The following is a 17,543-nucleotide window of genomic DNA, read 5'->3' on the forward strand; positions in this document are numbered from 1 at the left end:
GGGGATTGGGTGGAATTAGAAGTGTGGTTTAAAAGGGAAAAAATTGCCTACGTGCGCCACATCGGTTGTCCCTCTTTGTGATACGTGAAGGTTGGGAGGTATAGAATAAGGCCTACGAGTAATGGAACCTCAGCGGTAGTGTCTCTGAGGCAAAATTAGCAACTTGCAATGCCAGAGCAAAAGGATAAACCTCAATTGTCTAAGTTGTCCGTTAAAATCTGATATTATTATCTAAGTGTCGTCTGTGAAGCCCTAGCATTATTATCAATGCGGCAGCTGTACCGAGCGTTCAGTTTTATTGGGGAGTCATGAACAATAACTGTTGGTAACAATATCGCTAATTCGTTTTCTTTCACTAGAAAAGGGGCTGATTCCAACGGTGCCGGGGTAGCAGAGTGACAATATGAATATATTCTGCAGGCGGACTGACTGGATTGAGAGGTGTATAGGGTACCAAATACCTCCTGCATTTCAGACATATTTAAAAAATATCGATGTGAAAGTTGCCAATAGATTGTGTTCCCTACTTAGTGATATTAGGCAGGCATGGGATTGATAGGCTTGTCATGGGTGTAACTACCAGGGTACCAGGCATAATAGCTGCTATAAGGCCTAGCAATTAAGAAGACCAACTTCTACTCAGATCTTCTTATTAATGGGGCAGAAGAAAGGTGAATTTAGATCACTAGAAGATCATAGGAAGGAGGAAAAGTCACTAGGGACGGAGTGAAGACCAAAATAATCATCTACTTTTCGCATCCTGAACTTACCTGCTGCAGATTGTGCTTGAGCTAGGACCCCATTCTAAGTTTTGCCATGTGGTCCCATGGTTTCTTGATACACCCCTGTAGCTTGTGTCCATATCCCATCATTCATAAGAGAAAGCTACTGATTGCTTCATTCATAAGGTCTAATGAAATCTGATTACCATGCCATTCAGCTATATTCACATGGTAAATAACAGGAAATAACTTGCCTTGCCTGCATTGACAAGAACATAGACTAAAGGCCCTTTTACACGTGCCAATTATCAGGCAAACAAACGTTTACAAAAAACTTGTTCCCTATAATTGCCCTGTGTAAACAGGGCAGCAATCAGCTGATGAACGAGCAAACGCTCGTTCATCGGCTGATTGTATGGTTTAGGCAGCATAGAATATTATCGTTGTCGGCAGCACATCCCCCTGTGTAAACAGGGAGACGTGCTGCCGACATGATAGAGATGTATGGGGACGAGCGCCCATACATAGCTCCTTGTGAAAGGAACAAATGAGCGCCGATCAACGAGCTGTCTCGTCGGGGCCCGTGTATTGCATAGATATAATGATACGGACATATACCACTCAGAAAGCTTAAAGGGAACCTGTCACATTAAAAAAATAATTCCTATCTGTGGTCACCATGTTACAGAGCTGGAGGAGCTGAGCAGATTAATATTTTGTTTAGTGGGAAAATATTCAGTAGAACTTATAATTTAATGATCCAAACTTCTGGTTATTCTGGGCTTAGGAGTCCGGTGGGCGGTCCTATTCAGGTATTGACAGCTATCTATGTATGCACAATCATACAGTAAAGGCTGTCAATCACTAATTAGGTTTAGTTCAGTAAATTGCAAGTTATGCTGAATAGTTTACCGCCAAACTATAAATTAATCGGCTCAGCTCATTCTGCTCTATAACATGCTAACTGCAAATCGGACTGCATTTTTAACGTGACAGGTACCCTTTAAAGGATTTCTTCAGGACATAAGTGTTGCAATTAGATTCAGTACAGAAAGTGAGTATAGGGGTTGCCTCATCACGGACAATCCCTTTAGAGCAACAATGGCGAACAGATAATAAATGCAGATCCGGCTCCCCAAACCCCTAACAAACAACTGAATTTGTCAGTGGATAATGAAGCCAGCTATACATTTCCCCTGCAGCGGCTTGCCAGTGACTCTTCACTCTGACTCATAGAGGTAGGTCCTAAGCCGTAAACCCTTCTCTATAACGTCCCTATTGGGAATATGAACAAGGTTTGTCCTGAATGTTTGTAACGTTCCTTTGACTGTAATTTACTAGATCAAAATCTAGAAACAAGATCTTGGGGACCATGATTGATGAATGTATGTGCATCGATAAAGTAATTCTATAGAAGCAATGCATACAGTTTGTGTACGTGGCTCATCCTAGTTTGGATAATGTATAACCATTCTGGCATCTAATGTTAATGAGGGCTCAGCATTAGTAGAAGGATATGAAGGCATTGGTGTGAAGCTGATAGATATAAGGATTTATCATTTGACATTTCCAGTGACAACAACCATTAGCTGGTTTTATTTTGTCTATAATATAAATATGATAACTTAAATATCCTGGCCATTTCTTTCAAATGTTTTTCAACTGTTAGTTGTTAAGATGCCGTAAGTTCAAACAATCAATTGTCTTAGGATTTCCCATGTGGACGTTCTAAAGTGCGTTGAGGCTGTACAACTCCATTCTAGGAGGCCTCTATGCACTGCCATACAGGCTCTGTTATGCTCTATATGTTCGCAGATGTTCTCCTCTACTATATTTGCTTCTAAGGGAGAATACCTCAGTAAATATGGCATCAGATGGATCAGGCCACAATTTATTTGTACAGAAATCTACAAAATAAATGTCTTCATTTTCATAAATATGAAAATGAAGACATAAGGAGGTACAGTAGGGGCCTCATGCACCTCTATTACAGACCTATTATAGCTCTGTTCGGAACGTTGCCATAAAACGGCCATGTGCATGAGACCTTATCTGGACAAGTCTTGTACAACCTAGGCTTAGCACCCAAATGACTTGATTGTTTTGCTTTACATAATTATGTGGTATGAGCATTATATTTGGACCAAACACAGTGAGGCCTTATTTACACGAGCGTTGCGCACCTCGGGTGCTGCGGGACGAGATGTCTCGCATCCCCCATAGATGAGAGTCTATGGAGGGATGCGTGATGCGTGAAAAGATAGGACATGTCCTATTTTACCACGGACCCTTCACACGATCTGTGTGAATTAGGCCTAATAATAATAAAATAATGAGCCAAATTGCCCAATATCACTATAACGTGTGGCCTGGACCAGTGTCAGACTAGATTAGAACACACTACATGTATAAAGAGAAAATAAAAACAGGATTAGTGTGTGCTGATATTCAAGGGTTTGTCAATGCTTATGTAAATAAAGCTTAATCATTGCAAAATGAATAGTTATGCAACTAATCTTTATTCCTCACCATTGTCTGCTTGCTGTCATTGAATGGAAACATACATTTTATGTGAGCTAAACATAAGTGCAGCCTAATTCCTGTCCTGGACTCCAGGTTTGATTTCACTATCCTACTGTAGATTGACACATTATAACAAAACTTCAGCTGTTTGAGCAGCACTAGGACAGCCTCTGACTGTAAACAAGATTGTTTCATTTTACTGACTGCAAGCAGGGATGTTGAAAACAGTTAGGAATATAAACTCAAAGCATATTGGAAAGCGGTTTTCAGTGTTCATTATATATGTATTTCGTTTTATAGACATACAACTAAGCAATCTCTATAAACATGGAGTCCTAAGTATGCTGATCACCCAGATGCAGTTCTGAGATGGAAACATTTCAGAAGCAATCCCCTTGCAACTATACTAAAGGTGACCTCATAAATGAGAGAGAAATAATTCCTATGTCAGGATTCTTATAGTGTAATAGTTTGGCTATGCTTTAAAAGTAGGACATCTTGCACTGTATTATCATGTGGTGAATCAATACTTTTCATCATTAGTCGCTGACCTGAATCAAAACTTGATTTATTACATAATGCTATACATTTACCAATATGTTTAACATATTTGCATACTGAATAATAATTACAAAAAAATAACTTTCACTATAATATCTAGTTTTGTCATTTTGGCCAGCGGAATTAGATTGTTAGTGATAAAGAACAAAAGTGTAAAAAATGTTAACAACCATTCAGCGACTGACCTACATCTACCTCGTACATGATCATTTAAAGTGGTTTTCGAGCTTTACTAAAAAAAATAAAAAAAATAGAGCTGCAAATGAGATAACTCCAGGTAAAAAAAAAAAAATAACCCATAATCAGTCTTTAAATCCACCGCCTCGCCAATGCCACCAGGCCATGGTCCAGCACTGACTTGTGTTAACATTGGCTGAAGACGTGATGTGCCATGCTGGCACGTGACGACTCCAGCAACTGTGTTGATGTCAGTAAGTATGGCACGGCTACAGCCTGTGATTGCTGTGTACTCTTGAGTGAGGAAGTAGCTAATATTCTTGAGTAAGTAATATTATATATATATATATATATATATATATATATATATATATATATACTGTATATATATGTGTAGTATTACTACTTATTGTACGCTTTATAGATCCATTTTACTGCAAACTGTTTTAAGAAAGACTTAGACCTCATGCACACAACCACGTGGATCCATAATATGGCAGCCATAGACTTCTATGGGCCCATATTGTGCCCACGTGATTTTATACAGTATTTTACGATATAAAATAAATCATGGTGTATTATTGTCACATGCTGTATTACAGGGGTATTCTCCCTTTAGAAGTATTGCTTCACAGCGGCACCACACAATGGCACATGGAGGGTGTATTGGGTCCTGTCAGAGCCTGCAAATCCAGGCCAAACCCCAATTTCCATCAACCCCAATCCATGTCTCTCTTACAACATTTTTTGACAATAACTCCAGTGTAAGGATCATGAGAAACAATTCCTCCGACATGAGCCTTCTGGACTTGTTTTTCGAAAGGGAGGTTAATGGGATATTGAGGTTAGCTGCTGTCACACCTGTATTTTTATGTAAGCATTTAAGAAAATGTAGTGCAGCAGGACACATAGCGATAGAGCTTACAATCTCTTCTTGAAAACAACTGTAGAAATGTCATGTATGATCATAATTGCAGGTTGTTTGCTCTCTACAAATGCCACTGCAACATGTACATGACAGCTTCACATTTTATCTATTGCATTCTTGGAATACAAATCATAATTGTCCTTTCCTAAAATAGAAAATAATGAAGGTGTAGCTATAGTACAATGAAGGTTAACTATTAGTAAACATGCTTCTTATTATGACAACTGATTATACAGTAACACTAAATCTCATGGCAAACATTTCAATGTCCACAGAAAACATACATACCCATCTGATCCCTTGAATGCTGCTGGCAACGTCTTCGGCTCTCTGGTCCACTTGAATCTCATAGGAATAACTCCTAAAAAAATGCATCTTGCTCCTGTGCCTCATGTCATATAAATGTAAAATCTGATGTGGAATCAAGGAGACCCCAGTGGTCAAGACCAGCATGAGACAAACACTGCGATTCACTGTCTTCAGTATCCCAGCAGCTTAATGTTCTCCCATCTCAATGTAGTCTCCACGTTGACTTATTCAAATGTTGTATTCTTTGGAAGACAAATTGACTTCGAACCTGCTAAACCAATATGATTAGGTTAAAATAACATTTTTAAGAAGTGGAATGTTAGTTCCTACAAGGTACAGATGATATCTGATCATCTTCATCTCAAGTAAACAATCTGGCAAGTCATAGGTTTACATCAAATGGAGCAGGTTTTGTGAAGTCAATTATGAGCAATTATATTATGGTTGTATCCAGCCTTGACGATGGGTCTAGTAACAAGTTCCCATAAGGAGTTTTAGAACTTCATCTTCAGCGCAGCGTTCTGATGCAGAATCTGGACTCGGCTCTCACGGAATCTGTTCCTTTTAAATCCAACCTGTCAACCAAAAAGTCTTGTAGAGTCTCTGTTCTTTCAACTTCACACAGAAGATGCACTAAAAACAAAAAATCAAACCCTCTGTAAAACTTCTCTTTCCATATAGATGTCTCCAAAAAAAGCTCAACTCCCAGCAATGCTGTCCTTATGAGTTTACTCTTTCACTCTCCAAATGAACTACAGCTTGTTGCTATACAAACCTCTTAAAAGCTTGTGCCTACCACAACAATGCCTGGGGCACCTGTATAGAAGTGGTCGGGCAGGTTAGCAGAGCAGGGAGTGATGGTCCCTACTGTAGGAGCAGGTGTGAAATGTTCTTGATCCCTTATGTCCAGGTAGTGCATTGAAGTCAGAGAAGAGTTGATGTTACAATGAGAGCAGTGAAGAGGAAACAATGTCTTGTACTCACACACACACACTGGCTCTGACTGCTACAACTATACAAACACTTGGCAGGTCACCTAAGACGCTCTGAAGACATGAACACTCCCAAGAAAGCAGAAAGGAGGAGGGACATGAGCAGGGAGGGAGATAATGCATAAGTGCTGGGGAATGAACGGAGAATGTGGGAGGTATAAGATAAAAAGCAGAAGCCACACAGATACTGTGCATTATAGAATAGACAATGCTTTATTAATGTATAATGTTCCCTTCTACACAATGCTATATTTACAGCTCTCTGCCCTAGGCACTAAGCCTGAATACACCACTAAGCCTGAATATGCCATATATGCCACATACACTCGCCAATCATCGTCATGATTAGCTTGTTTCTGAGCCATCGTAATGATAATTGGTCAGTGTTTACAAAGTAGATCAACGGTAAAACTAACTTTTATTATCAATTGTGATGCCATATAAATAATCGTTATCGGTGGTGCGATTGATGAATGTACATGCTTCTCAGTGACATTTACACAGCCTTGCTGTCTAGCACACGGTCCTTGTGTTCAGTGGTGTGGATTGTGTTCCCCAAGACTCATGTGCTCTATTGAGAAATACAGTGCAGGTTGCTGGAATCTGTAGACATAAATTAGACCCAGGGCCGGCCTTAGGATAGATGGCGCCCAGTGCGAAATTATCTTTCAGCGCCCCACCCCCATCATAAAAAAATGCCCCATAAAAAAGCATAATGCCCTAAATAGTGCCCCCACACAGTATAATGCCCCTTTAGTGCCCCCATACAGTATAATAATACTTAATAATATAATATATTATAACCCCTTCAAGGACACAGTATTTTGTCCTCTAATTGTGCCCACACAGTATTATGCCCCCTAAATGCCACACACTATATTTCTGTAGTGCCCCTACACAGTATAATGTCCGCTTAGTGGCCTCAACACAGTATAATGCCCTCTTCCCCTGCTGCCACACACAGCCCCCCTTGTAGATAGTGCCCCCCTGCAGATTGTGCCATGCAGCCTCCCTGTAGACAGTGCCATAATCCCCCACCTCCTCCTTGTAGACCGTGCCACAACGCCCCTTGTAGCTAGTGCCACACAGCCCCCCTCTGTAGGCAGTGCCACACAGCCCCCATCTAGGTAGTGCCACACAGCCCCCTTGTAGGTAGTGACATGCAGCCCCCTGTAGGTAGTGGCACACAGCCTCTTGTAGGTAGTGGCACACAGTCCCCTTGTAGGTAGTGCCATACAGCCCTCTTGTAGGTAGTGCCATATAGCCCCCTTGTAGGTAGTGCCACACAGCCCCCATGTAGGTAGTGCCAAACAGACCCCATGTAGGTAGTGCCACACAGGCCCCATGTAGGTAAAGCCACACAGCCCCCATGTAGGTCATGCCGCACAGCCCCCTTGTAGGTAGTGCCACACAGCCCCCATTGTAGGTAGTGCCACACAGCCCCCTTGTAGATAGCACCCACTCCCCTTCCTGCAGATAGCGCCACTGTAGCACCCTGAAGGAGCGGAATCCCTCTGTGGCCGAGGATTCCGCTCCTGGACGAAGCGGTTGATGTCTCTGTCCATATATTATATATATATATATATATATAAAGCGGAATCCCTGTCCACACCGTTGCCGATGCTGTGACCGGGGATTCCACTCCAGGATAAGCCCCTGACGTCTCTGTCCATTTATGGACAGTTTATCTATAGACAAGGAGAAAAAAACAAAAAACACCCGGCGCACATCGTGCATCATCTCTTGTTTAAAGTGACAAAGGATCGGGGGTAGGCGGTTGTGCTTACCTTGTGGTGTTGTGGTAGGAGCACAACACCCAGAAGTGCCTGTATGGTCTCAATGGACTGCAGCTGGTAAATCCGTGCAGGGGTTGTCAGGGCTCCCTCAGTAGATCGAGATAAATGGAGAAAAAAGTGGATAAAATTCTCCAGCGCTGTACAATTGTTGTGGAATTGAAGGATTCAATCCAAGGCAAGAAGTTTAAACAAGATAGAAGTTTAATGGATAAGAATGCTACGCGTTACGAGATCGGACCAATCTCTTCATCAGGCAAAGAAACATACATCCATTTATGGACAGTGACGTCAGGGGCTTCTTCTGGAGCCGAATCACCATGCTAGCAACGCTGTGGACGGGGATTCCGTTTCAGGAGTTGACCCTGATGTAACCGTCCATATATGGACAGAGATACCAAGCGCTCCGTCCAGGAGAGGAATCCCGGCCACAGGGGGACTCCGCACCTTCAGGGAGCTACAGTGGCGCTATGTACAGGAAGGGGGGGGGGTGCCATCTACGGAGGCTGCAAAAAATCTCCTCCTCCGCACATGCACTTCGCGCTGTGAGGAGGAGAGAAAGCACGGCGTGGTTCAGAGGAGCGTCGCATCACCCCTGGAGGGTTCTCGTGGCACCCCGGTTGGGAACCACTGGCCTAGTAGATAGCAGAGCAGGGACACTTCTTGAGATGTTTTTGGAGCCGTAATAAAACGCAGCAAAAATCACGAGTGGCACAAAAACCTTCTGAAAATCAGGAGCTATTTTCCCTTGAAAACAGCTCCGTATTTTCAGACGTTTTTTAGTAAGTGTGTGAATATACCCTAACACTCAAAAAAAAGTGCTTGCAAGTGCATGAAAAGCACATACCACACACAAAGAACACTGATGCAAAAACGCAATGCACACGGACAGATTTACTCACATTTTTTACACACGTAAATCTGTCACGCTCGTGTTTATGTAGCCTTAGATACAGGTCCCCAGCAGACAGTATCACACATGATAGGCTTAAATACATGGCCCAGCAGACAGTATCACACATGATAGACTTAGATACAGGGCCCCTGCAGTAAATATCCTTGTACTAACATATGTCCACCCCCCAAAAAAATGTGTGTGCGTGTATTTTTTTAATTTGGCCACAAGCAAAGTGATGTCTCGGGGCTCTAAACAAAGACACCTGTGGGGAGTTCCCCAAACAATGCCCCCTGTATATAGTGTCACAACCACCCTGTATATTTCCACACACAGTCCCCCTGCCATACATCCCCCTTGTAGACAGTGCCATCGGTCCCCTGTAGGTAGTCCCACATACCCACCTTGTCTCAACAGACAGTATCACACATGATAGGCTTAGATACATGGCCCAGCAGACAGTATCACACATGATAGACATAGATACAGGGCCCCAGCAGTAAGTACCTTTGTACTAATATATGTCCACTCCCCCAAAAAAATGTGTGTGCGTGTATGTAGGTATATGTGTATGTATGTATGTACACTACCGTTCAAAAGTTTGGGGTCACCCACACAATTTTGTGTTTTCCATGAATATATTTATCAAATGAGTTGCAAAATGACTAGAAAATATAGTCAAGACATTGACAAGGTTAGAAATAATGATTTTTATTTCAAATAATAATTTTCTCCTTCAAACTTTGCTTTCGTCAAAGAATGCTCCATTTGCAGCAATTCCAGCATTGCAGACCTTTGGCATTCTAGCTGTTCATTTGCTGAGGTAATCGGGAGAAATTTCACCCCATGCTTCCAGAAACCCCTCCCACAAGTTGGATTGGCTTGATGGGCACTTCTTGCGTACCATACGGTCAAGCTGCTCCCACAACAGCTCTATGGGGTTGAGATCTGGTGACTGCACTGGCCACTCCATTACAGATACAATACCAGCTGCCTGCTTCTTCCCTAAATAGTTCTTGCATAATTTGGAGGTGTGCTTTGTCCTGTTGTAGGATGAAATTGGCTCCAATCAAGCGCTGTCCACAGGTTATGGCATTGCGTTGCAAAATGGAGTGATAGCCTTCCTTATTCAAAATCCCTTTTACCTTGTACAAATCTCCCACTTTACCAGCACCAAAGCTACCCCAGACCATCACATTACCTCCACCATGCTTGACAGATGGTGTCAGGCACTCTTCCAGCATCTTTTCAGTTGTTCTGCATCTCACAAATGTTCTTCTGTGTGATCCAAACACCTCAAACTTCGATTCGTCTGTCCATAACACTTTTTTCCAATCTTCCTCTGTCCAATGTCTGTGTGCTTTTGCCCATATTAATCTTTTCCTTTTATTAGCCAGTCTCAGATATGGCTTTTTCTTTGCCACTCTGCCCTGAAGGCCAGTATCCCGGAGTCGCCTCTTCACTGTAGACGTTGACACTGGCGTTTTGCGGGTACTATTTAATGAAGCTGCCAGTTGACGACCTGTGAGGCGTCTATTTCTCAAACTAGAGACTCTAATGTACTTGTCTTGTTGCTCAGTTGTGCAGTGGCGCCTCCCACTTCTCTTTCTACTCTGGTTAGAGCCTGTTTGTGCTGTCCTCTGAAGGGAGTAGTACACACCGTTGTAGGAAATCTTCAGTTTCTTGGCAATTTCTCGCATGGACTAGCCTTCATTTCTAAGAACAAGAATAGACTGTCGAGTTTCACATGAAAGCTCTCTTTTTCTAGCCATTTTGAGAGTTTAATCGAACCCACAAATGTAATGCTCCAGATTCTCAACTAGCTCAAAGGAAGGTCAGTTTTATAGCTCCTCTAAACAGCAAAACTGTTTACAGCGGTGCTAACATAATTGCACAAGGGTTTTCAAGTGTTTTCTAATCATCCATTAGCCTTCTAACACAGTTAGCTAACACAATGTACCATTAGAACACTGGAGTGATGGTTGCTGGAAATGGGCCTCTATACACCTATGTAGATATTGCATTAAAAACCAGACGTTTGCTGCTAGAATAGTCATTTAGCACATTAACAATGTATAGAGTGTATTTCTGATTAATTTAATGTTATCTTCATTGAAAAAAACTGTGCTTTTCTTGCAAAAATAAGGAAATTTCTAAGTCACCCTAAACTTTTGAACGGTAGTGTATGTATGTATGTATGTATGTATGTATGTATGTATGTATGTATGTATGTATGTATGTGTATATATATGAGAAAGCATATCTATAGCACTATGACCCTATAGCTATGGATAGGATTAGATACATTGGCTCAGCAGACAGTATCACACATGATAGGCTTAGATATAGGGCCCCACTCGCTGACATTGCGACTCCAGCGCTGGACCCAGGAAAGGAAAGTATAGTAATTGTTTTGCTTTTTTATGTGTTGCTAATTTTTTTGGTGTGTTTGTGTTCTTTTACAGGTTCAGATGTTGGACTACTTCGGATTCAAGGACTATTCAATAAAATGGTTAATGAGGGTTGTGTGGTTTTTTTTTATTTGAATAAAATAATTTTTCTATGTCCTTGTATTTTTTTAAACTTTATTATTACTACCGACTTAGTAATGGCCATTGGTTGATTGACAGTGTACATTACTAAGGCAGATACAACACAGCAGCAGCAGGCTAGCATTACCAGGGTAGGAAGGGCCACTCTTTTTGGGCTTTCCTGGCCTAATAATACCAGCCTGCGGCCGCGCCAATTGCTTACCATCACTATAGATGGTCGAGTACTGGATAGTACCCGCCTCTTCCCGCTACCCTTGGTGGCGGTGGGCAGGGCCACCATCAGGGCAGTACTACTGGTACTGCCTTCAAGGGCCCGGCCACAATGATGAAAAAATAGGGGCCCGCCCACTTCTCAGCTGTTTTAAACATTCGAATGAGGGCCCCAGCGTTAGTCACTTGGAGAAAGGAACGGACCCTGCAATGTAATAGGGCCCGTTCCTTACACAAGTAAATAACACTGGGGCCCTGAGATGCCTTACAGAAGAGGAAGATGCAGCATAAGAGCAGAAGCTCCGGGTGGAGAGAGCCACCCACCAGACACGTCCTTCTCTACACAGCCGACTGGACCTGCAGGCTTGTGAGTGTCCCGTCCCCCCCTCTCCATCCTGCTTCCCATTCCTCCTGATCCCACTTGTAGTATATATATATATAAAGTAGGTTAAAATGTTGTTTTTTTTTAGTTTCCTAACATTAGTAACACAGGTGGTAGGCTTAGATACAGGGCCCATGTGTGATAACTAGCCATGAATAAGAGCACAGCCAGTGCTTGAAACGCGTAGGCTTTCATTTACTTGCCATCCCTACCACCTTGTCATTCTCCTGGTGTTCATTATAGCTCTTTGCTTATATTGCTTATATTTCAATAAAGTGGAAACTGTGTTTCCCCACATATACTACTCATCGCTGGATCCTCTCTTTCTTTTGCTCCCATGTGTGATACTGTCTGTTAGACCATGTATCCAAGCCTACCACAAGGTAAGCTTAGATACAGGGCCCCAGCAGACAGTAATCTTATTGTTAAGGATCTGCCAGGCACAGCTTCTGTATCCACGCCCATAGGTAATCAGTCTGCACCTGCTTCTATGTCTGTGAGACTGACTCCATCTTCCACCACTCAGGATCGCAGGCTTAGGAGTGGGAGAGCCTATCACAGCCTGGCCAGACGGAGCTAGCTCCCGCCCTCTGTCTATTTATACCTGCCTTTCCTGTTCCTCCTTGCTTGTGATTCTTCTCTGTTGGTTTCCTGGCCCTGCTGCAGCTTATTGAACTATTTGACCCTGCTTCATATTGACTCTGGCTTACTGACTACTCTTCTGCTCTGCGTTTGGTACCTCGTACACTCCTGGTTTGACTCGGCTTGTTCACTACTCTCCTGCTCTGCATTTGACACCTCGTACTCTCCTGGTTTGACTCGGCTCGTTTACTACTCTTGTTGCTCACGGTGTTGCCGTGGGCAACTGCCCCGTTTCCCTTTGTTCTGTGTTTCCTTGTCTGGTTGTCTGTCGTGCACTTACTGAGTGTAGGGACCGTCGCCCAGTTGTACCCCATCGCCTAGGGCGGGTCGTTGCAAGTAGGCAGGGACTGAGTGGCGGGTAGATTAGGGCTCACTTGTCTGTTTCCCTATCACTGTCATTACACTTATACTGTATAAGATTACTGTCTGCTGGGGCCCTGTATCTAAGCCTACTATGTGGTAGGCTTAGATACACGGCCCATCAGACAGGATCATACATGGTCATGTATCTAAGCCCACCATGTGGTAGGCCTAGATACAGGGTCCATGTGTGATACTGTCTGTTAGACACTGTATCTAAGCCTACCACAAGGCAGGCTTAGATACAGGAGCTCAGCAGGCAGTAATGTTACACTTACCCTCCTCTTCGGCTCCGGGTGCAGCAGATGTCCCGACACCATCTAGCATTGTGACGTCATGACGTGAGAAGACGTCAGGACTTCCACTGCGATCGGGAAGGTGGGTAAGTATAGTGCTATTACTATAGTAACAGGGACCTGTGTATTTTATGACATAGGGCCCAGTTACCATAGTAAATTTTTATAGATGCGGTGTGGGGGGCTGAGGCCCGGTTGCAATTGCGACCTCTGCGACCCCTTCAGATACACCACTGAATGTGGCACTCGTCCGGGGATTCGGGGCACTGGGCCAAAGAACCGGGGCTTGGGCCTAGGAAGCCCGGTGCTAACGACGCCCCTGCGTTCCGTAGAACCGGGGCGAACCGGTTGGATCCCATGGGCCTCGGCTCCTGGACAGCCGCTGGAACCACCCATATTGGGATTTGCCACTGCACGTAGTGACTAAATAAACTGAAAAGCCACTTTGTTTGAGATACCATCTAGTAGCGCATTGGACCTCCTTTGGCCTTCAGTACTGCAGCAATTCATCGTGGCATAGATTCCACTAGGTGTTGAAATCGTTCCGCAAGAATATTGGCCCATGCAGACAGGAAAGCTTCTCGCTATTGCCGCTAAAGTGTCCATCTGTCATAGGGTAAACAGCTGCCATAAAGAGATAAACTTGGTCGCTCACAATGCTTAGGTAAACTCTACTGTTTAAACGTCCCTCTATTGGTATCAGACAACCCAGGGTGGGCCAGGAAAGTATTCCCCACACCAATACTCTACCTCCACCAGCCTGATCTGTTGACACTTGACAGGAAAGGCTCATCAATTCATGCTGCTTGCACCAAATTCTGAGCCTCCTATCAGCATGGTGCAACAAAAATCTGCATTTATCTCACCAGGTAATGTGTTCCATTGCTAAATGATCCAATTTTGGTGCTCTTTTGCCCATTGGAATCTTTTGCCTTTAGGTTTCCCTTAGACAGCAATTGCACTCGAATTGGTCAGCTGCTGTCAAAGCCCATCCGTGCAAAGGAAAGACATGTTGTGCTCTCAGACACTGTAATTGGAGTGCCAGCTTTGTATTCGGCTACAATTTGCATGACTGTGCAACGCCTATTCGTCAGAACGTTTCTGGACATCCTACTCTGACCCCGTTTGTCGACGAGTTATCGACCACAGGATCCCATTTTGCTGGATGTTTTTCCCCAATCACACCATTCTCAGCATACTGTCAACACTAATGCGCGAGAAAACCCCCCACTTTTTGCAGCTTTTAAAATACTGGACTACGGCTAGTCTAGGACTGATGACCATGCCTCATTCAAAGTTGCTCAGATCACTTAATTTTCCCATTATAATATGGATTCACACTGATTCATGGAAAACTTGCTCACTTTAGTTTGTGCTGCACTCTGGGGTCACGTGTCTAATTTCGATACAGTGAAGCTCCAATCGTAAAAAAATTAAGTGTCTCTAATACAGTGGCCAATCAGTGTATTACCACTTTACAGTGACTAGATAAATCCACCATATAGTGACAGGATTACACCTCCATACAATGGCTGGATAACAGCAACATACCATGACCTCATAATAAGTCTATACCGTGACTGGATAATATCTCAATACCGTTACTGGAAAATACCTCCATACTGTGACTGGATATTACCTCCATACCGTAAATGGATAAACCACTATATTGTGACTGGATAACACCACCATATAGTGACTGGATAATACCATCACACTGTGTCTAAATAACTGTTAGGAAAACAACTGTTCCCTTAAGGTCGCTATGACAACCTGCCTAGCATCTGGGCGTTTTTTGTTTTTTTACCTTGAGCCTATCTCTCTTCTCTGTCCATCTGCCAATCAGCTGTGGGGCTGTATTTATACCTGTCTTTTCCTACCTGTCTTTGCTTGTGAATTTTCCTATCCCCTGGTTTCTGATCAAGCTCCTGACTGCTCCTGCACTTCTGATTTCTGTACCTCGAGTATACTGACCTCGGCTTGTCTCTCATTAACGCTCCGCTTACCGATTCTGATTATCCACTCCCGGCTGGTTTTGACCATGGCTTGTCTGATTACCTCTACTCTGTTGCTGGACTTTCAGTTAACCTACTGGCTGTCTGTCCAGCTCAGGTTTTCCCACATTGCACCTCTTATTCAAAACTACACTCTGTTAAGACAACCTGGGTTCTAAGCAGCAAACTCCATCCAACCTTGCAGTCGGCTCTAGCGAACACCTTAGAGTAGCCTTAGACTCTGTCAATCAGAGTGGTAACGGATTTGAGGTTGCGGGTTTACGTGCACGCTCTCTCCCGGCAGACTCCAGCAAACGTTGAGGTATCGCTCCACTTGCATTTCCATAACAGAAGGAAACTGCGCAGTTCCGAGCACTCACTCCAGCGGCATTTCCTGTGGAGCCGAAAGTGAACTGACCTGATCGTTTCTCTAGAGATCGTAAGTCTTTTGTTAATTTTCGGAACAGTTGTAAATTATATTTTCTTCTGAGACCGATCTCCTCTGGAGCTGAGCAGCAGCGAGTGGGTATCTTTATTTCACTCTTGCAGGGTGATCCTCAAACCTGGGCCTTTTTATTGGGACCTGATGCCCCTGAAATTTTTTCTGTGGAATCATTTTTTGCAGCTCTGGGTTTAATTTATGGTGACCTGGATGTCTCTGGAGTAGCGGAGGCCAAGATGTTATCTCTCCAGCAGGGACTACGACCAGCCGAGGATTATTGTTCTGAGTTCAGACGACGGTCTATTTCTTCTCAGTGGAATCATGCTGCGCTCCGTTGCCAATTCCGCCGAGGCATTTCTGAAAACTTAAAGGATCTCTTAATTAATTATCCTCCACCCCTTACTCCATAACAATAACCTCACCACTGGCGTAGCTATAGGGGTCGCAGCGGTCGCAATTGCGACCGGGCCCCGAAGCCAGGGGGGCCCACGGCCCCCCGCACCACATCAATAAAAAGTTACTATAGTAACTCGGGCCGCGGGCCCCTGTTACTATAGTAACATATTTTACTTACCTTCCTGTTTCCGGATCGCAGCGGAGGTCCTGACGTCAAGCGCTGTGCGCAGCACATGACGTCACAGCGCTATGCGCCGCGCACAGCATCGAGAGGACAGAACTCCCGCCGCGGCCGAAGAGGAAGGTAAGGTTAGCCCTGACTGGCGGGGTCCGACTCCCGGGACCCGCCAATCAGCTGTTTTGAAGGGGCCGCAGCACTCGTACGAGAGCTGCTCCCCTTCATTCCTGTCACTTCATTCCGGTCACACTGTGAATCGGTGTCGGCGATTCACAGTGTGAGCGAGTAGTGAAATGAAGGGGAAGCAGCTCTCGTACGAGTGCTGCGGCCCCTTCAAAACAGCTGATTTGCGGGTCCTGGGAGACACATCAGCTATTGATGGCCTATCCTGAGGATAGGCCATCAATATTTAGGGACTGTACAACCCCTAAGCCTACGATGTAGCAGGCTTAGGGGGCCCATGAGACAGGATCACAGATTGTGTGATCCTGTCTGCTGGGCCCTGTATCTAAGCCAATCACATGGAAGGCTTAGATACATGGCCCATGCGTGATCCTGTCTGCTGGGCCCTGTATCTAAGCCAATCACATGGTAGGCTTAGATACATGGCCCATGTGTGATCCTGTCTATGGGCCCTGTTTATAAGCCTACCACACTGTAGGTTTAGATACAGGGCCCCAGCACACAGTAATCTTATACTGTATAAGATTACTGTCTGCTGGACCCTTTATCTAAGCCCACGTTGTGGTAGGCTTAGATACAGGGTCCCACAGACAGTATCACACATGGGCCCTGTATCTAAGCCTAACACACGTGTTACTAATCATTTATGGTGTGTTTTCTTACAGGTTCGGTCGTTGGACTACGTCGGATTCCAGGACTACTTCGATGACAGCTTTTTTTTTATGATCAATAAAATGGTTAATGAGGGCTGTATGGGTTTTTTTTTTATTTCAATAAAATATTTTTTCTATGTCTTTGTGTTTTTTTTTAAACTATATTACTACCGCCTTAGTAATGGCCGCTGGCTGATTGACAGCATCCATTGCTAAGGCGGGGCTTAGTGTTAGCCGATGCAGAGGCGAACACTAACCCCCTTTATTACCCCGGTACCCACCGCCACCAGGGGTGCTGGGAAGAGCCGGGTACCATCCAGTACTCGACCATCTATAGTGATGGTCGGCCACTGGG

At 44.0% G+C, this 17,543-nt stretch overlaps 1 protein-coding gene across 1 annotated transcript in view; it reads right to left on the reverse strand.

The window, feature by feature from the left end:
• The window catches only part of RAPGEF3 (Rap guanine nucleotide exchange factor 3), a 113,377-nt gene extending 107,895 nt beyond the window's left edge, over positions 1–5,482 (reverse strand). The window contains exon 1 of the mRNA XM_075850124.1: positions 5,200–5,482. Within this exon, the coding sequence (XP_075706239.1) occupies positions 5,200–5,364 (165 nt within the window). The 5' untranslated portion in view covers positions 5,365–5,482. The remainder of the gene's footprint in view (positions 1–5,199) is intronic.
• Positions 5,483–17,543: the final 12,061 nt, after the last annotated feature.

The sequence above is a fragment of the Rhinoderma darwinii genome, chromosome 2 (genome assembly GCF_050947455.1).
Source record: "Rhinoderma darwinii isolate aRhiDar2 chromosome 2, aRhiDar2.hap1, whole genome shotgun sequence".
Classification (NCBI taxonomy): Eukaryota; Metazoa; Chordata; class Amphibia; order Anura; family Rhinodermatidae; genus Rhinoderma; species Rhinoderma darwinii.